The sequence below is a fragment of the Callithrix jacchus genome, chromosome 12 (assembly GCF_049354715.1).
Source record: "Callithrix jacchus isolate 240 chromosome 12, calJac240_pri, whole genome shotgun sequence".
Classification (NCBI taxonomy): domain Eukaryota; kingdom Metazoa; phylum Chordata; class Mammalia; order Primates; family Cebidae; genus Callithrix; species Callithrix jacchus.
The window spans coordinates 106,095,168-106,117,683 of NC_133513.1; the positions used below are offsets into that span (position 1 = coordinate 106,095,168).

At 44.7% G+C, this 22,516-nt stretch overlaps 1 protein-coding gene across 50 annotated transcripts in view; it reads left to right on the top strand.

Annotated features, from left to right (window-relative positions):
* The window catches only part of TCF7L2 (transcription factor 7 like 2), a 216,647-nt gene extending 201,465 nt beyond the window's left edge, over positions 1-15,182 (top strand). For 16 of the 50 annotated variants that reach the window (XM_035269085.3, XM_078346502.1, XM_078346504.1 and 13 more), the window contains 5 exons: positions 216-323; positions 5,498-5,546; positions 6,143-6,193; positions 7,455-7,527; positions 13,039-15,182. In XM_035269085.3, coding sequence (XP_035124976.1) covers positions 216-323; positions 5,498-5,546; positions 6,143-6,193; positions 7,455-7,527; positions 13,039-13,453 — 696 coding nt within the window. In that variant the 3' untranslated portion in view covers positions 13,454-15,182. Of the gene's footprint in view, positions 1-215; positions 324-5,497; positions 5,547-6,142; positions 6,194-7,454; positions 7,528-8,154; positions 8,228-9,115; positions 9,141-13,038 lie in introns of all 50 variants that reach the window. The other 34 variants (XM_078346520.1, XM_078346521.1, XM_078346526.1 and 31 more) reach the window with 6 other exon arrangements.
* Positions 15,183-22,516: the final 7,334 nt, after the last annotated feature.

A 22,516-nucleotide genomic window follows, 5' to 3' on the forward strand; every position in this document is an offset into this window, starting at 1 on the left:
AATGACATAGATCACAAATCAAGTTTTGTCTAAACACTCCTGTTAGTGCCAGGACCCAGCAAACGGTCAGTATCCACAGATTATACCATTTCTGGATGGACTCACCCCCAAAAAGCAACATTATTTATTCCCTGCTCTTGACGTCCTGTGTGATGTTTTTTCACGCTCTTCTTTTTGTTTGTGTCTTTCTTGTCTGCACTCCGTGTCCCCTCCAGTGGCATGCACTGTCCAGAGAAGAACAAGCGAAATACTACGAGCTGGCCAGGAAGGAGCGACAGCTTCATATGCAACTGTACCCCGGCTGGTCTGCGCGGGATAACTATGTAGGTGGATCATTTTCCTTAGGATTAGAGTCTGTACAGCTGTGTTGTGTGTCTTTCTGGACAAAGAGAACGGGACCTGCCAACTTGACTGGTGCGGGCCTCAGGACCATTCAGTCTGCCCACTTTGGGGACCAGTAGCATCTTTCTGGATCACCAAACTGCAGGGAGGGGCTTCAAGTATGGACGGATATGTCAGTCATTCCTTAGGGCAGAGGGAGGAGGCTCTGGTCCCAGCGTTGCAGCTCAGGACCAACAAGGTTGATTTGGTGCTTGTCCACTTCTTAGAGGAGGCAGGGCTCTAGGATACACCCAGAAGACCTTATGTTCCAGATTAGGTTCCTTAGGGCTCCTCAGCAGTGAACAGTGTGTGGTCTTCTAGGGAAGACCAGGGGATAGTTATAGAGGAAGAGAGTTTAATTCCTTCCAGACCTTTCAGCAGGAAAAACAAAACTATTGCTTTATTCCATGGTGTAGTAGAAGTTAGAAGCCTGTTTCATCCTGAGAGGAGCATGATGGGAGTATCCCTGAAAGCAGCCAGAAGAAGTCAGCCTTTGGCAGGATGCATGAACTGACTTTGGGCCCAGCAGGGGCAGGGAAAGGTGTGTTATGGTGTGTGTGTTCCTGAGCTCTGCATGGACCACAGGGTCTGCCTAGTCCTCTCTTGGGTTGTAGGAAACACCGTGGGATGATGATTTTTACTAATTGCTGCGGTTGTGACCCCACGATTCCTCTTTTCCCATGAGCACACTGTCCTCCAGAGACTTCCGTCACTTCTCACCACTGCTGGGGTCATTTACACTGGGGTCTGTGTGAATGGTGCCCCCTGGAGTTGTACAGGGTGAAATCTCCACAAAGGTACAAGGCGGGCTGTGATAGCTTCAAACGAATACCGTGTTTGATTTGCCCACATTTTGACCAGTAACTGCAGTTCCGGGCACATTCCTCTCCAGGTGGATGAAATGCCTCTTGCCTTGTCTGATACTTTGTTTCATGACATTTGGTTCTATGAAGGGATTTTACCATCCACTCTTGGGGGAAAACCAAAACTTGTCTTAAGGCCGGCACAGGCCTGTCGCCCCTTCCTGTTGATGTCATGGAGCCGTGGATGGTTACTTTGCCAGTTGCTTTTGACTCTCCCACTGGCATCATCCGTGGTGAAGCAGTTCTATGTATGGGGGTTGAGGTAGTTAAATTACTGCTGAATTGAGGGTGCACTTACTGTGCACAAGTTATTACAGGGATTCAGAGTTAAAACGGACGTCTTTACTCCCTCAGAACATGGCATCTGCCAGGAAATCGCAAACATCTGTGGGCATATGTGATCCCGAGGAGGGGCTGCTTCTGCCTGCTCTGATGACCGATTTCAGGCTTCCTTCCTCTTTCTTCTCATACGTTTAAACCCATGCTTGCCGTGTAGATGAGGGAGAAGGGAGGTGCCCATGCCCATCTTTCTCCAGGCCCTGCTGCCCTTTGCTGGCAGTGCTAGACTGTGTTCCTCCTGGGAGTTGAATCAGGAAGGAGTGCTGGCACCTCTCAGATGGCACATGTGCTCTGCTGAGAGCCCTTGTCGCCGACAGATGGGCTTACACGGGGTCTTCACTGCTTGGGACCTTTCTGTTTGTCCCCAGCATGTGTGCAGTGAGGAAGCCTTTCTTCTGGAGCTGAAAGGAAGAGGATGAGAAAGTAAATGCCCTCCCACAGGTTTGCTGTTCACCCCCACCTGACCCTGAGGTAGAGATTTCCAGCAGCAGGCAGGCTCCATAGCCTCCATGCACAGAGCCATATCATTTCAGGATAACTGCTCTCCTGGTTTCAGGTCAGAAGTTCTTAGAGTTCATCTTGAGCTTCTACCTGCTACAGACCCAATTCTTTGAGTAATCTAGAATGTTACCACAGAGAGGAATTCAGCTTCTCTATAGAGATCATATTGCCAATAGATATTTTGGGTCATAGTAGGGCCTTCATGTACAGCTGTGCAGGGCGTGCACTGCACAGCTCTAGAGTATGTCATTTACACTGGGGTCTGTGTGAATGGTGCCCCCTGGAGTTGTGCAGGGTGAAATCTCCACAAAGGTACAAGGCAGACTGTGATAGCTTCAAACGAATACTGTGTTTGACTTGCCTGGGAGTCATTTAGAGAAAGTATTGCTCGAGGCTTTTTGTGACATATTTTCTGGGTTTCAGAAGGGCTGTGAGGCACTCGAAATGACTTTAGCTCAGTTTTAAATTTGGAAGATGGTTTGGTATAATAAGGGAACTCCTGAGATGGTCTGAGGTTTAGAGATCTGGATTTTAGGACTCTAGGAACTTGATCTCTTGTAAGAGGTACTTAGGTTCCAATTGCAATGGCTCATTACACATGAGTGTGAACGCACACTCACACTCCTTCCTTTCATGCATTAGGGAACCCTGGGGGTAAGAACCGCAGCATTGAAGCTTTTATGGATTTGAATGTGGTAGCAACTTACTCGTATTTTTTTTTTTAACTTGACATAAGCATTTCCATAAATTACTTTATCATTGTAAACTCCAAAAGGTTCTTCTGGAAAATATTTCCTGAGCTCACCTCATGCCTTTTTTCCCATTCCTGCTCTTCCAGCCAACTGCTTAATGGAAGCCTTTATATCTCTACCTTAGGAAAACAAGATTGAGTGAAACAGTCACATTTGGATTGTCAGACTTGGCACATTCTCTAGAGCCCGAGAGAAAACACTTTGGGTCCCATAGTAATATCTAACCCTGGGATTGTATTCAACATGATTTCCTTTCTAACCCTTCTACCTCAGGTAAAGGATAGAGGTCCTATGCCATTTCCTCACTTGAGATTCTCTTCTTCCACCCTATATTATAATGGCCCTTCCTTTCTTCTGTTACATTTAAAGGGGTAGTAGGGAGGCCACCTCCCTGGAGATGCATCTCCCTCCTCTCTGAGAGTAGGGCTTGTCCACTTTCTCGTCTTTTTACTAAAACATAGTCCCTCTCCTCCAGAAGCCTTTAGTCTAAATGACAACTTCTTCAGGAGTCACCATCTCCATGCTAGATCCTAAAGGGACAGCTTCCTCATGGGTAGAGGAATTTTCAGATGCCTTCACAGTATATTGCAAGGGGAATTGGAAATGGGGACACTTTTTCACATATGGCTGAGAAGCCATTGGGTGTGTGGATGCTGATACTCCCTGAAGTTAAAACATTTCTATGCCTGGTCTTTATGAAGACTTCAGGTTCCTAGATGAACTGCAACTATGCTCCCCCTGCCTGTTTCAGGAGAGCCAGGTGGCACTTTGCCCCTCAGGTGAGAGAGGCACGGCCACGGAGATGGTTCATTGCTGGCCCGTGAGGTGCCAACTTCATGATAAAGCACATGAAGTCCTTTTAAAAGAAACTGTACACGAAGGAACATAGCACGTTTCAACTAGAACTTGGACAGAAGGCCAAAACAAAGCTCTCAGTGGCACAGGCCTCTTGACCTCAGAGAAAAGATATGTCATCTCTACAGCAGATGACCCTCAGCCCTGGGGTGGAGCCTAAGCTTGGTGGCCTCACCACCTCAAGGTTCTCCCAACAGAGACTAACATGTTCTCCAGTTTCTTTCTACCTGTTGTTGTCTTTTTCTCTTCCAAGTTGACATCAACATACTGTGAGAAGCTTTACACAAAGGCACCTTTTAGCTATTCTGAAACATATAGAAGAGTAAGGCCATTTCATTTCAATATGTACCAGGCAGCCACTTCATCTTGGTAGGGATAGGAGGGGAGGGAGAACTAGTCCAATCCGGAATGAGGCAGTCACCTCTCCTGAATTCCCCAGTTCCATTCCACATTTGCCATGTCGAGCAGACCGTAGGGATACCAAGGAGTGTCAGGTTGGAGAATATGAATGACTCCATGCAGTTCATCCCCTAACCCCCTCACAGAAAGAGCTTCCTTGGTGGGCTGGGCATTGAACATGCAGGCAGCAGAGCATTGTGATTGAGGGCTTCGGAGCCAAGACCACCTGAGCTCTCTCTTGGCCCCACCGCTTGCTAGGTTTGTGACCCTGGCAAAGCTACCTAACTCCAGTGGGCCTCAGTTTTTCTGTCTGTGAAACCTATTGAAGAGGGTTGTTGTGAAGGTTAAAATGAGTCCATCTGTGAATCGTGCCTGGCACCTGGCATATGCTCAATATGTGTGAGCCATCTGTGGTAGGAGTGGTATCATCCTCATTATGTCAGGTAGAAGAGAATGGAGAGAACATCATCTTTCTTATAGATGTCCACTCAGCAGTTTTTGTTTTGTTTTGTTTTGTTTTGAGACAGAGTTTTATTCTTGTCGCCCAACTGGAGTTGCAATAGCATGATCTCGGCTCACTGAAGCCTCTGCCTTCTGGGTTCAGGTGATTCTCCTGCCTCAGCCTCCTCAGTAGCTGGGATTATAGGCATGCACCACCATGCCTGGCTAATTTTGTATTTTTAGTAGAGATGAGGTTTTGCCATGTTGGCCAGGCTGGTCTTGAACTCCTGACCTCAGGGGATCCTCCCGCCTCGGCCTCTAAAAGTTCTGGGATTATAGGCATCAGCTACTGTGTCCGGCCCACTCAGCAGTTGTGAACGGAGCCCAGATGATCCCGGTTCTATTTCACCCCTTTCTCTACCATCTTTAAAAACCAGCTCTAAGAGAAGCCCCTGCTAAAGCTTTCATTCTCTTGATTCAGAATGGGACCCTTTGGCCTTCATAAGTAAGAGATGTGAGCAGGTCAGGCAGGGCACCTGTTGAAGCTTGTGCAGCTGTGACCACCGCCATATGCTCCTCAAAGATGGGCTCTCAGGCTGCTTGCATTGCCGTTATCCCACTCCTCTCTGAATCTGTTCATGCAGTCCTTCTTCCCTTCCCTTTTAAATGGATCAAATGCTGTGGGTCAGGTTTGACAGCGGACATAGGTACATGAGAAATGAGAGCTTTCCTTCACCACCCGCCGACCCCTTCTCTTCTCCTGAGAAGCGTGTGTCCCTCCAGCTGTAGTACAATGCAAGGGCATTTGGCTTGAAAGGAGTCAGACGTTGGACAAATGTGGGGGCTAATGTGGATGGAGATGGTAGCGTGGTTACTTCCTCCTGCCTTCTCCTTCCAGGTGCGCTCAGACACTCTTCTCTCATCTGTTTCCTGCAATAATTCCCTGTGTTTCGTCTGTTCATCTAGGGGAAGAAGAAGAAGAGGAAAAGGGACAAGCAGCCGGGAGAGACCAATGGTAAGTCACAATAATCAGGTTAGAGAAAGGAGCCATAGCCCGAGGACCACCCTTTTATGCTAGGCTTTCATCTGGGGGAGGCAGGAGAAATTCAAGGCCAGGACATTGTGGGGGAACCCATCTTAGCCAGCCTTTTTGTTTATGCATTTTAATTAATTGCTTTATGACTGCCCTTTTAAAGCTAGTAACATCCATTGTTGCATGAAAAGCACATTGTAATTCTAGTGGAATGTGTTTTTAAATAACTGCAAAGCCTGTAACTGGAGAGCAAGCGGTAGGCATGCCTATGCCGGGATTTATACAGTCTGCTTATTTTGTATGTGCCTGAGAAGGGATGAGGAGGGGGCGGGGCCTAGGGGCGTAGGAAGGGGTGTGTGTGAGTGTTTGATATTAACTGGGCTGTTCCTGAATGTTCTGATGCATGCCTTTACAGTGGTAAATTACACCCATTTTAAATTAAGGAGGTTTGTCATTCTCTAGAAGAAATTAGAAATACTGCATAGGCAATCTCAGAGGTCCCTTGGAGAAGGCCAGGCTTTTACAAACAAACAAACAAAAATTTTGAAGACTTTGTATAATTTGTTCTTTTTTTTCAGAACACAGCGAATGTTTCCTAAATCCTTGCCTTTCACTTCCTCCGATTACAGGTGCTAATGTCATTTTGAGTCATTAAAATAGTTGATAAACTGTTTTTTAATTTTTCTTGCCATTATAGTTTTATTAACATTTAAACACGTATGACATTTGAACATTCTTTAAAATGACCATCAACACGGTTTCGTATGTTTCAGTAGATTTTTTTTTTCAGTTGCTTCTGTTGTTTTTATTTTTTTTAATTTAATTTAACCTTTGTTTTGTTTATTTATTTTTCCCATAACAATTGTTTAAGCAGTGATGACAGTGATTTAGAGTTGAACTAACTGTGCAAATTGAATATGCAGTATTTCTTTAAAAGAGACTGGTTTAAAAAAAAAATGGAAGGAATTCAGTAATAAACCTCCTTAATCTAATGGCATTTTTTTCATTGCTCCCACTAAGTTTTCTCATGCAAGCATGCATCCGCAGTATGATTATTTTTTCCTTTGCTTTTTTTATTTTAGTTTTTTTCTTCCTTTTGCTTTTCTGCTTATAATTTGCAAATCCACTAGCATTTTACTGATTGTGCCTGCTTAAATGCTGCTATGAGCTTCTAACTAACTCCTAACAGCTCATTCACACAGCCTGTTTACCTTTATCTGTTCCTCTCTTAACATTAATGAAAATAGATTTTAAAAAAGACGAACATTCCAAAAGCTGCAATATCCCAGTACCACAACCCTTTTCTTTCTTTATTTCTTTCTATTTTGTTTCGTTTTGTTCTTTTTTATTTGTAATTTTTCTTTTTTTAAACTATTCTGAGAAGAAAAAAGCATGTTACAAACTTAATTCCCTCCTTCGCTTTATTTTCTTCTTTAAGAAAAAAAATTGAGAGAAAAAAAGGGAAAGCAGAACTAAAAGAGGAAAAATATTGAATAGAGTGAGTTCTTCGGTATCTAACTTCCCTTTGTCAGCTCAAACCAAATCTGAGAGACAGTCCTTAAAGAAGGGATACTGCAGCTTTATTTGCAACAGCTAATTTCAAAAGTTGAATAAGAATGTGATTTTTACCTTTTTTTTTTTTTTTTTTAATTAAAGAAAGTTAAAAAACGAAAGTCAATATTTTGCAATTAGTAACCAGGTCATTGATTTATTCCCTTTTTTATTTTTATTTTTTTCTTATTTGTATCTTTCTCTTTCCCCCCTTCTCTCTCTCTCTCTCTCTCTCTCTCTCTCTCTCTCTCTCTCTCTCTCTCTCCTCCCTCTCCCTCCCTTTCTCCCACATTCTCCTCCTCCTCCTCCTCTGCTCGCTTCTCTCTTGAACTCATTCAGACCTGAGCGCTCCTAAGAAATGCCGAGCGCGCTTTGGCCTTGATCAACAGAATAACTGGTGCGGCCCTTGCAGGTGTGTATAGTTTCCCAGATTCGCTGTGCTGGTTTGCAGCTGGTCTATTCGGTCCTTTTCCCCCTTCTCTGGCCTGTTGCTTTGTAGCTCTGTGTGTGGATCTCAGGAGACACAGGGGAGTGGGACACTGCCAAGTGTATGGGCTCTATGAGGGATGTGCTTGTTCTCCTGCTGCTGCTAGCCAAAATGCCACTGTAAAACAGCATCGCTCGTGCCTCCTCGGGTCAGCGACAGCAAACCCTAGCACGCCCCCTCCCAGGAAATATTACCTGCCAACGTCCCGCCGCCCCACCTCCCTTCCTTGTGACAGCCCAGGATCAGGAATCCTGGCCTAGGTAGAAGCAAATGACGTCACCTTCTCCCCTCCTCTTCTCTCTCTCTTTTTATTTATTTTTTCATTGTTGTTTTTTGGTTTCTGGTTGTTGTTTTTTGTGTGTATGTTTTATTTTATTTTATTTTTTCTTTTGACTCATAGAAGTCCTTTCCTTTCATGTCCTTGGTGAGGGAAGGTTATCAAGTAGAACCAAGGTGATATAGAAGAAAAGGAAACTGTAGCTGAGATTTCACATCCAACTGAGCACGACCCACCATTGTGTTGTATTTTTTGTGTTTACCTTATGCTAACAGATGCAAATACTCCAAAGAAGTGTCGGGCACTGTTCGGGCTTGACCGACAGACTTTATGGTGCAAACCGTGCAGGTATATTACCACTGCGAGGCCTTTGGGAAAATCAAAGCATTCTGTCCTTCCGGTACCTTAGCTTGACAATTTATTTTGACCTCGTTCCCATCTACTTCCCCTCCAGCATCAATGACTAATGATCCTCATTCTTCAAAATTTCCTTGCTAATTTTATGCCGTTTCCTCTCCCCACTTTCTCTTGCTCTCTTCCCCCTCCCTGCTCTCGTGAATAATATATCCCTGGTGGCAGTACTGAGACCACAGCCTTAACAAACAAGGAGGGGCACTTATCTTTTTTGCTTTGAAAGCCGGCATCCTGGAGCTGGCCGGGCTAGGAATGCCTCGGTGGCCCGGGTACTGAGCATAGAGAGCCACCATTTCCAAAGGTTCCAATGCGTTAACACGTGGCAGCAATTGCATTCCCATGCACTTTGAGTTGAGACACACAGAGAAGGGCTCTGGGGTAGGCTGCTTCTTTCCCTTTTTCTTTTTCCTTTTTGGTTTTGTTTTATGTTTAAAAACCACCTGTCTGCACAGAGGAGCTTGGTTAGCTGACATTGTTTTACAGTGCTGAAAAAGAAGCGTGGCATTGAACGGCATGCACCAGCTAAAGGGGCTGCAAGCAGTGAGTCTTGCGGCTTCAGACTGCAGTGTCGCTAGGCCTGCAGAATTAACCAAATATATGTATGTATAGAGCGTTGGTTCCAAAAGCAATCAGAACAGCCCAGAAGGGTCCAAATTAAGCACCCACGTTCCACCTGCAGGTCTCCATCCAGCCTGCGTTCTCAGGGAAAGCATAGGTACTTCCTTCTTGGTGGAGGGATACCGACTAGCTCCTATCTCATTCCCTTTCCTTTAATGACCACCTTTGGTTAAATTTGTTGTTTCTTTGTTCTGATACAAGCAGTCTTTGAATTTGGAATATTATGATGGTAGGTATTTCAACCCCCCAAACACGCTTCCCTGTTTGTAGTGCCTCCCTCGTCACGTGTCCCTCCCCTCCATGACTCTGCCATGTGCTCCGTGTTTAGACGTTAGATCAGATGTGCATCCCATTCGTGCATGCCCACGAGTCTCCTGTGTCTCTTCCCCCCTTCTCTGATGCCAATACGAGAGATGGGTGAAGTGCCTCCTGTTGACCCAGCACACATTAGAGGAGAAAGGGCCTGACAGTCTTCACTGAGAGGGAGCCACACGGACAGCCCTCTGCCCATGGAATGAGGGATTTGGCGTAGTGGAACACCCGGCAGGAGAGTGACTCCCCAGGCATTCTGTGAGATGCTAGTGTTCACAGAGCTGACATGTGTCCCTTTGACACAGTCCTGGGATCCTCTCTGCACAACAGAAAGGAGTGTTGTGATAAAGTTGCTGGAGGTCGTTAGGTATTTAATTAGGACAAGCCAGGGAGGACAGGGACTCTGTTAAACAGTGAATTTGTCACAATTGTACTCGTACCAGGTGGGAAGATAACTAGCTGTGGAAGCCCGTTCTGGGATACACTGCCATGGCCAGTGACTGGTTAACCACAGGGGTCACTAAAAGAGAGGGTTTCTCATGATCTGTAGAAATATACAACTGACACTATTGTGTACAACTCACAATAAGGCCAGTTCAGGTACCTGGTTTGTTTGTTTTATTAATGGGGGTGGCTGGTGCTTTATGAATCCTGTTTTTGTTTTGGAAGCAGTTGCCGCAAGTCAGACTTTTTTTTTTCTCTTGGAAATTATTCCTAACATTGACCCAAATACACATCCCCGACTTGGGCATAGCTTACACCTTGCTTACAGCCTAGGTGTATCTTCAGAGACCAGAATTTTATTGATATTAAAAAAAAAAAAATCTGCCAAGCCAAAACCTTTGTAGCTGCTTCCTGTTTTAGCAGCATGGTTTTCTAAAATGCATCTTGGAGGAGCTGACGGTCAATATGGCAGTATTTATGCTGTAGATGCCAAGCCCCTGGTCTAGGCACCAGAGTTTCCCAGGCCCCCATCTCTACCTGGTTTTCTTTCCAGTCTCAGCAGTGTTCAGACTTTCCCAGCGGACATTTTTCTTCATTGGTGACTTTTCCATACAGCGGAATGATTAGCAAATGCATTTCTGCTGTCCTGTAAGGATTTTATTCCGAAATGGGATTAGGAAGAACCTTAGTTTCCTTTCAGAATAAATAAGAAGCTAGAATGGGGTTTTGAGAGGCCACCTCTCTGAATCAAGAGGAACCCTAGGTTGGGGGTGCTAAGAGTATGGGTTACCTGCCCCCTTTTGCCTCAACGTTTACTTTTAACTTGGCTATGGCCACCCCTGGGTTGATGCTAAAACCCATAAGACAAAATGTACTTAAAAAAAAAAAAAAAAAAGAAAAGCAGTTGCCAACTGAGGCATTTTCTGACTCGTCAGAAATGTGTGTGTGTGCCAACTGCCCTGTGCTCAGCCACCTTAGAAGACCCATCACTCTGTCGCCATAGTCATGTTCTGTGTTGCAGATGCCCTTCTCATCCCTATGATCTAGAAACTTCCACTACATAAGGAGGGTGGGAGGGGTGAGGGAAGCACCAGAATGCTCCTAGCCAATCAGGGCTCCTAGCTTGCCACACGAGGTTTCTAGTTTCATTTGACATTTGTGGACATTTTAACAAGATTCTGTTTTGAGCCCACCAAGTTGCTTTTCCCATCTTTTCCCTCTGCCATAATATAGCATGGAATGCTGCTTGATGCCGTTCCCTGGTCCTCCTAGTTGTTCTCCCCGCTTCTCTCTTTCTCCCTTTCCTTTCCTCTCTCTGTTTTTCTCTGTTGCTTCCTCAGTTTTGCTTATGCCCTCCCCACCCCCAATCCCTACCTTCTCCCATTTTTAAAATGCATGGACATCTTAGTTTTTTGAGCATGTTTTGATCTGCAGGCTAAGGTGGTTTAAAACTCTGAGAGACTTAATTATTTATCTTGGTTTCTGGGATGGAAGCCGAACCCGTAGTCTATTTACTCTCTCCCAGGGAGAAAAAGGAACCTTGCCAAATTGAGGGTGAGAGGGGGTGGTGCTTGCTCCCCTAGAGTTCCTTCTGACCTAGAGGGGAACAGACAGACCCTGAGGCCACTAGCCCCCATGAATCTTGGCCTCTGGGAGGCAGGGAGGACTGAGCATGCTCCCTTCCACCCCTCCCCTCCTTCCTGCCTTCCTACCATCTTGCTGAGCCCAGACCCCACGCACAGAGGGGCATGATCAGACAGCTGTGGGGCACAGACCAAGAGGAGGAACTCAGCACAGCCTTCCTTTCCAAGGCCAGTGACATCGTCTGACAGTGGTTGCCTTCAAGCAGGCAGCATCTTGGTTGCTTCCAGTGGCAGGAAGCTGGCCAGCGCTCACACACGTGTTTCTAGTTGGAGTGTTATCAGCCATGGTTCTGACAATATTCTAGGGTCCTTAGATGGGCACACTTCCTGTATCTGCATTATTTTTATAGCATTAGTGGGGTTGATCCCCAGGCTCACCTTTCCTTACCAAATACCATCCCATCAGACTGGGACTAATGGGAGAAGAAGCTTTGAAGTCACATGCTCAATTTCTTGAGTTGATTTTCCCCGACCTCATCCTTTGATGCTAAGCAAGAGGGCTCTGAAATTTTCATTCCGATTTCTTACATGAACAAGTAGCGAAGAGGGGAGATGCTGGTTTTGGTGCAGGGCAGAATTAGTCTTTCTGGTTTAAACACGAATCACGATAAATAACCCCAACCCAGGAAGGTCCATGCTGCGATTCCCTGGCACTTCTTCTTTGTCGTCACTTCTTGGTGATGAGCTTGTGCTGCACCCTCCATTGACAAGGGCAGGACGCCCCTCCATCCATCCCATCCTCACCGTCTCTCCTTCCAACCTTCTCACTACGGGGTGGGGGAGGGGAAAGCCCTAAATCTTAAAAAAAAAAAAAAAAAAAAAAAAATCAAGTTTGAATCTTAATTTAATCCACAACCTGCAGGCCATACAACCAGTTATTCTCGTTCCTTTGAATCATTTTCTGTTATTCTTATTCTTCCCCCTCCCCCACCTTTGTTTATCCTCTTCTACCTGTTTTTGGTGGTTTTTGTTTTGTTTTTGTTTTTGTTTTTTTAAGTTTATTTTGTTTTATTTTTGTTTCCCCTCCTCCCTTCTCACCTGATTCTGACCTCTCTTGATTTGGTGTGGTTCTTAACAGACAAGCCCAAAAGCTCTCTGGGCGCCAGCAGCCTCATGGTGGTGGTGTATTAAAATCTTTAAGCCTCTTGCTAGCTCTGGCTTCAGCTATGTGGGCTCAACAGTGAGCATTTTGAGAGTTTCATATTGATACGAGGCGGCTGGGGAAGGAGCTCTGTCTTTCTCTTTTAAACACACACACACACACACACACACACACACACACACCACTCTGGGATGGGGGGTGGTGGTGGGGATGGGGATGGGGGTGGAGAGCCGAGGAAACTTGATGGGAAAGTGAGGGACTGTCTAAGCCAAAAGAGCTTTTCAGTTCATCTCAATTTGGACAAAGCCTCTTTCTGGCAAATAGGTGCAGGTGGCCGCCTCCACCCTGCTCTTGTATATTTGAACAGGGTGGGGCTGTGGGTGTTCAGTGGGGGTTGGAAGAAGCAGGTAGAGAGTTCGGACTCTGAAATAATGTGGTTTGCCATTTCAGGCTTAGATCTGGGCACTGTGAAGTGAGCCGCCCACCCCCAGGGGCGCCACCATCATTGTCCTTGGACCACTGGGCGTGCCACCTCTGTGGCCTCAGCTTGGGTGTGAGCGTTAGGTAACTCTCTCCCTTGGCGTCTGTGCCTTCTATTCACAGATAACTCTCTCCCCTGTTTCTAGGAGAAAAAAAAAGTGCGTTCGCTACATACAAGGTGAAGGCAGCTGCCTCAGCCCACCCTCTTCAGATGGAAGCTTACTAGATTCGCCTCCCCCCTCCCCCAACCTGCTAGGCTCCCCTCCCCGAGACGCCAAGTCACAGACTGAGCAGACCCAGCCTCTGTCGCTGTCCCTGAAGCCTGACCCCCTGGCCCACCTGTCCATGATGCCTCCGCCACCCGCCCTCCTGCTCGCTGAGGCCACCCACAAGGCCTCTGCCCTCTGTCCCAACGGGGCCCTGGACCTGCCCCCCGCCGCTCTGCCGCCTGCCGCCCCCTCATCAATTGCACAGCCGTCGACTTCTTCCTTACATTCCCACAGCTCCCTGGCCGGGACACAGCCCCAGCCGCTGTCGCTTGTCACCAAGTCTTTAGAATAGCTTTAGCGTGAGCCTCGGTTGCTTTGTTGATGGTTTTGTTTCGCTTTTCTTTATTTGCCCCCCCAACCCCCACCTTGAAAGGTTTTGTTTTGTACTCTATTAATTTTGTGCCACGTGGCTACATTAGTTGATGTTTATCGAGTTCATTGGTCAATATTTGACCCATTCTTATTTCAATTTCTCCTTTTAAATATGTAGATGAGAGAAGAACCTCATGATTCTACCAAAATTTTTATCAACAGCTGTTTAAAGTCTTTGTAGCGTTTAAAAAATATATATATATACATAACTGTTATGTAGTTCGGATAGCTTAGTTTTAAAAGACTGATTAAAAAACAAAAAGAAAAAAAAAGCAATTTTGAAGCAGCCCTCCAGAAGGAGTTGGTTCTGTATTATTTGTATTAAATACGAGCTTGCGAACCAATCATTTTACATCTGGTTTTTAAACTGTAAGGGCACCATGAATGCAGTGCCGTTACTTTCCTTTTATTTTTCTTCTGTGTGAAACAACTTTTATTGTGATGTTACTTGTTATTGTTTAAATGTACAGAAACAAAGGGTTAAAATGTGTTAATATACCTTGTTCCATGGTGTTGTTCTTTTGGGGGGAGGGGATGCTACTCAACACTTAATAGAATCACAATGCTGTTGGGCCAGTAGTATTTATTGCTTTAGAGATTGCTTGTCGTACCTGTATGTTGTCCCTTTTTAAATATGTTTTCCTTTTTCTTGAAACTGTATAAAGTTTTTTTCCCCCTTAGCATAAGCATCTTATATATAACAACTCATTTGTACAAGGTTTTTAAGTTTATATATATATATAATGTGTATATATATTTTTGTTTCCCTTTTTGACTTTTTTTCCTTTTTTTTTTTTTTTTTTTTTTGCCGTATGAAACCCAGATGTCACCAAATGGACATTAATAGTTGCATTAAGGATCAGTAGCATTAACAAAAGTTGCTTTAAAAGCCATTACATAAAACAAGACTTGAAAATGACTGAGGGAATTTTAGCGACACTGTCTGAGCAGCAGTGGGAACGTCTGCGTTTCCCCTTTCAACTCCCAGTGGGATGCCCCGCCCTGCGCCCTTAGGACCTGGACTGACCGTGTGCAAAACTTTATGTGCCAAAATTCTCAGTGAATTTAGCTTTCTCCCTCTTTTTGATGCTGTAATTTTTGTTCATCATGTTTTGCTGTGATGTTACATAGGTAGGTTTGTATGTAGTTTTAATGTCACCTATAACAAAATGTGTTTGGTAGCAGATTGTCCAGAAAGCATTTTAAATGAAGAGGTATAAACCCTTAAGGGCCAAAATTCTGTATATTAGATTACTCTTAAATGAAAAACCAGCTGCCGCTTTTATGTACGCATATTACATATGAGTAGGCAGCAACCTTTAAAAATAAAACCTAGGCATGTTGATGTTGCAAAATGCTGTATAAAGCTGAAACCTGTTCATTCAGTGCCATTGTAGTTGACATGAAGCGATTGTAAAACTGTCTCCGATTTTTCTCTGGTTTATTAAAATGCTAACTATAACATTTTTTGTGAATACTTTGAATGTTTCCTAACAGTTGTGATGTTACTGTTCCGTTTTATGCTCTTATTCCAAGTTCATTTTTAATGGTTTGGAAGCCATTTTTGTAATGAATAAATGTTCATGCTGTACAGTATCTGTAGCATGCCGTTCTGGATTAATAAAAGCAACTTAGTATGTGCAGATAAAGTCTGGTCACTTGTTTCTGTGATTTGGATTTTTATCTCTAGAGAAACTGGACCGTAATCGGGAACAACACACTCCCGAGTTGGAACCTAAGACCATGCGGTTAGTGTGTAGGCGATGACTTAGATACCAAAGCATGGTCTTGGACTCTTCTGAGGGGTTGATCCCCTCCCCTCCATCCTTGAGGTCCATTTGGCGTACCTTGTGATCTGGTTTGTGTAATGTGTCATTGGCAGTAAAGATGATCAGTATAAAAGAACATCCTCAGTGTGTGCCTTCTCTGGTATTTCACTGTGCTGTCCCCAGTAGTTCACTGCTGAAAGCACAGTTAAAGAGCAAATGGCACTTTTGGGGAGGCTATGAACTAGTTGCCCTGACATATCCTCCTCATCCTCTCACAGTATCAAGCAGAAAGAATTTAATTCTAGTGAATGAGATTTAGTCCACCAAGAGTGCACTTAAGAATCCATATCCTGGCAGGGGCATGGTGGCTCACTCCTGTAATCCCAACTCCTTGGGAGGCCGAGGAGGGCAGATCACGAGGTCAAGAGATCAAGACCAATCTGGCCAACATGGTGAAACCCTGTCTCTACTAAAAATACAAAAATTAGCTGGGCGCAGTGGCGCCCACCTGTAATCCCAGCTACTCGGGAGGCTGAGGCAGGAGAATCGCTTGGACCTGGAAGGCGGAGATTGCGGTGAGCTGAGATCATGCCATTGTACTCCAGCCTGGCAACAGAGCAAGACTCTGTCTCAAAAAAAGAAAAGAAAGCACATTGTTACCAGTTAAGGGTCATGGACATGAAAGCAGCTAACTTCCAAGAGATGCAACGATGTCAAACTGCACTTTCTCTAGCAGTGAGCGATGATTGAGTAAGCAGCTTTTTAGGAAATTAGGTCAAGTTGAAAGGTGTGTGTGGAAGGGTCTTGCCGTATGTGGGATCCAAGTTTTCTGGCTGTACCAAAACTTGTAAGAGCGCAAGTTCATCACCATCACTAAGCAGGGGCCACAATACAGATCTTCCTAAGGTTTCCCCTGGACTTCATTTCTCTTGCTGACTAGCTGGATAGATGGACACAGTGTTCCATTTATCTAGGACATCTATACCTTCAAAGGATGATGATTCAATGGGCACGGGACTGTTCATGTTGCCGTTGTGCTTACTTAAGGTGACCACCGTGTCGCATCAAGGACTTTAAAGCCCCTCGGAAATTGCTTTCCTCTAGCAAGTTTTTGTTCTGTAAAATCCCGGCATTTTGTTTTTGCTTTGCTCTGTATTCCCAGGGAGGAGGGTTTCTGGTTGTCCTTCCTCATTTTATTTTGCACACTGGGCCAAGTGACCTTTGAAAACACAAGTAAGAACAGTATCTGTTATTTGTGGCAGTGTGCCAAGCCACTTCTGTGCGTTTTCTCATTTAACCCTGACACTGCCTCCTAAGGTAGACATTCTTCTCCCTCACTGCCCTTGGCTTCATTTTCTGAAAATGGATTTAGGAACTGAGAGTTTTAGGTGTCCTGTCCAAGGCCACACAGGAGGTGGTGGGGCTGGGATTTAAATTCAGATCTGTCTCTGGGCCTCTGCTCCTAACACTAAGTTTGCTGCCTCATGTAATGAAGATGGCCCGTCCCTCCAAAACAGAAGTGAGGGAATGGTCCTTTCAGAGGATTTCCTTCTTTCCTCCACCTCCTCTGCCTCACACACTGGCTCACTCGCTTTCCTCTCTAGCCAGACTCTGGAGTTAAGCTTACCTAAAAGCATTTTTGCTCTTCCTGCCTGGAAAACTTCCCTTATGCTTCAGGTCTCAGGGAAGACATCCCTTTGTTGGGGAAATGGTCCCAAACCCTCAAGCGTTGATCATCTACCTCCCGTGTGCTCTTCCAGGCCTCTGTCTTTTGGTCACCTTTGACCCGCTAACTACCATCTCGAAAGTGGCTGTCATCTGCTTAGGTCACTCCAGTCACACGGTGTTTCTCAACCTCAGCACTCATGACATTTTGAGCCAGATAATTGTTAGTTGTAGGGGCCTGACCTGCATTGTAGGATGTTAACACCCCTGGCCTCCACCCACAAGATAACCTGTCACCCCTGCTCCCTCATCCCCCCATCCCCTACCCCCCAGTCATGACAGCCAGAAACCTCTCCAGGCATTGCCAGATGTCCCCTGGAGGGCAAAATTACTTCTAGTTGAAATCCATCTTTCTGGAGAGGCCTCCAAGATGAGAGGATTGTGCCTTTTGTGTTCATTGCTGTATGCTGGGGTCTTGGTTTAGTGCCAGGCACATAGTGGGGTGCTCAATATGTATGTTTTGAAGGAAAGAGGTTGGCCAACTCAACAGCCATATTGTGAGAAGCAGCAAAATGGAAACTTTCCATGAGGCTTCCAAATTTTGTGTTCTCACAACTTTCAGGGTGGTGGTGACCAACTTCGTCCTTTTGGCCACGCTGGAATGTCACTCAGTACCCTTGTTACAAAGGCCAGAAGAAAGGCAGGGGGCAGTCCCTGTGCTGTCACCCAGCCAGAGTGCCAATCTCTCTAAAATTCAAAATACTGGTCACCAAGTCACATGCTTGCCTGCCTTACAACATGTCATTGCTACTTGAAGGATCTCTCCACCCAAGACAGAACTTTCTTTCTCCCAGACTTGTGTCCTCAGCAGCCCAAGTTCCAGGTTCCCAAATGCCCAGCCAAGTCTTTGCTCTTTAGCACTTCCTCTCTCTGTCTGATTTCTTCTTACCTTAAGAGTTTCTTTTCAAACTGAGCATCTTCTAATTTCATCTGTAAGAGTCGATCTATGGGTTTTCCGTTACCAAAAGACCCTGAAACAATATCTGGGAAACTATAACTCTCACTCAAGGAGCCATGTCACGTTCAGCCTCTAATGGGGCTTAGCCAACAATGTTTGCATATTACTAGGGCTTATGTTTCCTGTGGCTGCCGTAATGAATCACCACAAATGTGGTGGTTTCAAACAACAAAAATTTGCTCTTGCACAGCCTTGGAAACCAAGTCTGAAATCAAAGTGGTGGCAGGGCCAAGCTTCCTCCAAGGCTCTGGAGGCTCATCTGTTCTGTGTCTGTTTCAGCTTCCAGTGGCTGCCTGTAATCCTTGGCGTTCCGAGGATTGAAGCCACATCACTCCAGTCTCTGCTTCTTCACATCGTGTTCTCCTCTGTCAGTTCCAAAGCTTCCTCTGCCCTGTTCTTACAAGGATACATGTTTCGTATTTAGGGCCTACCTAGATAATCCTGGATAAATATCCCTTTTCTTTAGATCTTTAACTTAATCACATATTTTGCCATATAAAGCAACACAAGTTTCAACAGGATTAGGACATGGATATATATTTTGAGGGGGGGGGTGTCACCATTTAGCCCACTACAGAATCATTTGCCAACTGTGGAGTCTTAGCACAGAGCTCTTCAGAATGGGGCAGTTGTTCCACTATTGGTGGTGGTCTTGGACGGGCTCATTGTAGAAAGCAATTTTTATAGGAGATGGCTTTTCATTTCAGATATTAAAGGTTCATTTTTTTCCCTCCGATGATGTGGATTCATGTGGGGTCAGAGGGCCTTGCATCTGGATGCAGGATTTCAAGAAAGGAAGCAGCCGGGAGCAGTAGAGTGAATCTGAGCTTGGAGGATCCCACATCTGACTCTCTCGCTGTGTGTCCTGGGGTAATTCCTTCATCTCTCTGAGTCTTTGTTTCTTCAGCTAACAAGTGATGACAGTGGTGGTGATCTGGACAGATTTGTATGAGGGCTAAGATGCATAGTGCTGGAAAAGTAGGTCTTGGTGTTTATTATTAATATAAAAGCCAAAGGCCAGTCTTCTGTTTGTTTTTATTATTTCTCTCTCTCTCTCTTTTTTTTTTTTTTTTTGAGATGGAGTCTTGCTGTGTTGCCCAGGCTGGAGTGCAGTGGTGAGATCTTGGCTCACTGTAACCTTCTTCCAGTTTCAAGTGATTCTCCTGCCTCAGCCTCCTGAGTAGCTGGGACTACAGGTGCCCGCCACCATGCCCAGCTAATTTTCTTTTTGAGATGGAGTTTCGCTCTGGTTGCCCAGGCTGGAGTGCAATGGAATGATCTTGGCTCACTGCAACCTCTGCCTCCTGGGTTCAAGAGATTCTTCTGCCTCAACCTCCCAAGTAGCTAGGACTACAAGCATACGCCACCACACCTGGCTAATTTTTGTATTTTTAGTAGAGACCAGGTTTCTCCATGTTGGTCAGGCTGGTCTTGAACTCCCAACCTCAGGTGATCTCCCCTCATCAGCCTCCAAAAATGCTGGAATTACAGGCATAAGCTACCGTGCCTGGCCTAATTTTTGTCTTTTTAGTGGAGATGGGGTTTCATCATGTTGGCCAGGCTGGTCTTGAACTCCTAACCTCAGGTGATCTGCCGACCTTGTCTTCCCAAAGTGCTGGGATTATTGTTTTCATTATTTCTTTTTGGGATTCTGCTGATTAGTCCAGCTCTTCACGCCCAAGGAGAGAATCGCAAAGATCCGAATGCAGAAGACACATCTACACAACCCAGGCACAGACATTGTGATGCATCCACAGTCAGTCATTTTACCTGCAACTTAATGGCCTTATGAAAACAACTTCTAGTCTTTGGGGAGCCACAGCCCTGGCTGGATTGCTTTTTTGTGGAATAGAAATGTGGCATAGAAATGTGTTTTCAGTTAAAGCCCTTTGCAAAGAAACTGAGGAATAGCCTAAAAGTCTCTTGTGAATAGTGCCTGAAGCAAGTGCCACAAACCAGAGCTGGGAATCACGAATGAACAGGGCCATAGATTCGATTTTCTAAAGAGTTCCCATCTGGGGTTGGCTTCTTCATCTCCCATTCCATATCTGGTTCTGCATTTCCAGGCACGTGGCCATGAGGGAGGCCTGCCATGAACTCTGGCCCATGTCCCGTGAGCAGCATTGGTGAGTTCTGAGGCTGGGTTTTTTTTTAAAGCTGGCACCTCATGGATACACTCGATGGGAGCTATAAGCACTTTCATTCACTCAGTGACTATTTCTTGGGCAGCTGCTCGCACCAGGCACTGTTCTAGGAACTGGCACGTAAGTCTGGGTGAAGCCAACTTGGTTTCCAGTTTTTCTGGGTTTATTTCTGTACCATCTTATAGGCTGGAGTTTTTAAGGAAAGGCAACACCAACATTCCTGAGGCCTGGACAAACTGTTTCCTAGGAGTTTTGTGAAAGGATAATCGTGAAAGAATTTGCTAAAAACTCAACTTGCATTTCTCTTTTAATACTTATGGGGATGGAAATTGCTTTTATGTTCATTTTACAGATGTAGAAAGTGATGCTTAGAGGGGTTAAGTTGCTTCCCTAAAAACACATATCTGCGAAGCAGAGGGCCTAAGATTTGAACCCAGGCAGCCTGACTTAGGAGCCTGCATAGCTATATACCATGTTGTATTTCTTATTATAAAGACAGCTCTTCGGGGTAACTAGGGAGACATGGAGGGTAGAGCCAATTTGGTCCCCGGCCTGGTACGAGGCTTTTGCTATGGGACCACCAGGCGCTCTTTCTCCCTGTTTTTGTGCAGTTTTCTTTTCTTACTCTGATATCTGTGCATGTAATAATAATAAAGACAGTGATAATTACATAAATTGAGCCATTTTGGACTAGCACTAAAAGTTATATGACCCAGGAATTGGAAGAAAATTAGAAGTACATATTCTATTCTAATATTTTACATACATATTATATAGTGTTTTTCAGATTGTGGCTTGCAATCTATCCATAGGTCAGGAGATAGATTATGTGGAACAAGACCAGTATTTTTGAAAATTAAGATTGAATGGGCCAGGTGCAGTGACTCATGTCTGTAACCTTAGCACTTTGGGAGGCCGAGGTGAGTGGATCACTTGAGGTCAGGAGTTCAAGACCAGCCTGGCCAACATGGCAAAACCCCGTCTCTACTAAAAATACAAAAATTAGCTGGGCATGTTGGTGCGTGCCTGTAGTCCCAGCTACTTGGGAGGCTGAGGCACAAGAATTTCTTGAACCTGAGAGATGGAGGTTGCAGTGAGCTGAGATCAAGCCACTGCACTCCAGCCTGGGTGACAGAGTGAGACTTTGTCTCCAAAAAAAAAGAGAATGAAATAGAAAATAGAATCTATTACTATATGTGTGTACTGTATCTTGTAAAATCTTTCTTACTGTGGTTGGGGTAAAAATGTTTAGAAGTCACATCTGAACATATTAGCTATCATATATTGAATATAACAGGTTCAATATATACAATGGAATATGCGTGGTATATAAAATTCAGGTAATGGAATAAGGTTTATTGATGGACATTTATTAAGCATTACACCAGTATTTTCCCAAATGGGTTCCATGGGGCACTTAGACCCCAGGGAGTCTTCTTGGTCAAATCTATCTGGGTAACATCTCTTACTTTGCCTCCTCTTAGAATTCAGAATGCTCATTCATTTACAAGGCTCTATGAAAGTCCGCCAAAAAGGACCTTCTTTCACTCTACCTACCACATTTCCCAAATGTAATTGACCATAGAAAACTTTCTTGAGAGGGTACTGCTTATTAATTTCCTTCTGAATTAATGTTCCTTAGAGTACATCTTCAGAAATATAATGCTTTACATGTATATTAGATGTCTTAATTCTTTTAACAACTCCATGTTGTAGTATTATTCCTAATTTTCAGGTTATAAAACTGGGGCATAAGTTAAATAGCTGCCATTTATTAAACACTAATTATATGCCAAATATATTTGTCAGCTATTACTGCAATAAGGCTGTTAATACCCTATCTCAAAACCCAGTGGCTTACAAGAGTAAGCATTTCTTCTCTTGCCGTTTCTTCCTACTTTTGCTGTTTCAGCATTTTGTTCTGCACTGTGGGCTGGCTCCCTGCCTCAACCCTGGGCACTAGCCCCTGGCTGGGCCATGGCTCAAAGCCTTTGGGGGCTCAAGGAAGGCTTGGCTGCTCAGTTCCTTCATGTGTCTTGCTAATGGAAAGTAGCACATATGTGCTTTAAAAATATTAATCCTTTTGAAAAGAATTAGAGAAATGTATAATTTTATCCCATTTTTAATATTTTGGTCTAGCAACTTGTGATACATAGATGACAGTTTTGTCAGTTTTTCAAATGTGTATACAGATTTTTGTAAATACGACTGTTTTGTAATTAACTCATGTACAGCCTCATCCTGTGTAGTTTAATGATGAATGTGCAGGGGACCTGCCTCAGGCCCCTATATGGTTCCTGGGCCTACAGCCAGGCTTGTGTGGCACTCCCATGACTTTGTGACTGACTGGTGTCTTCCCATCTGGACTGTGGCCTGGACAGAGCCCC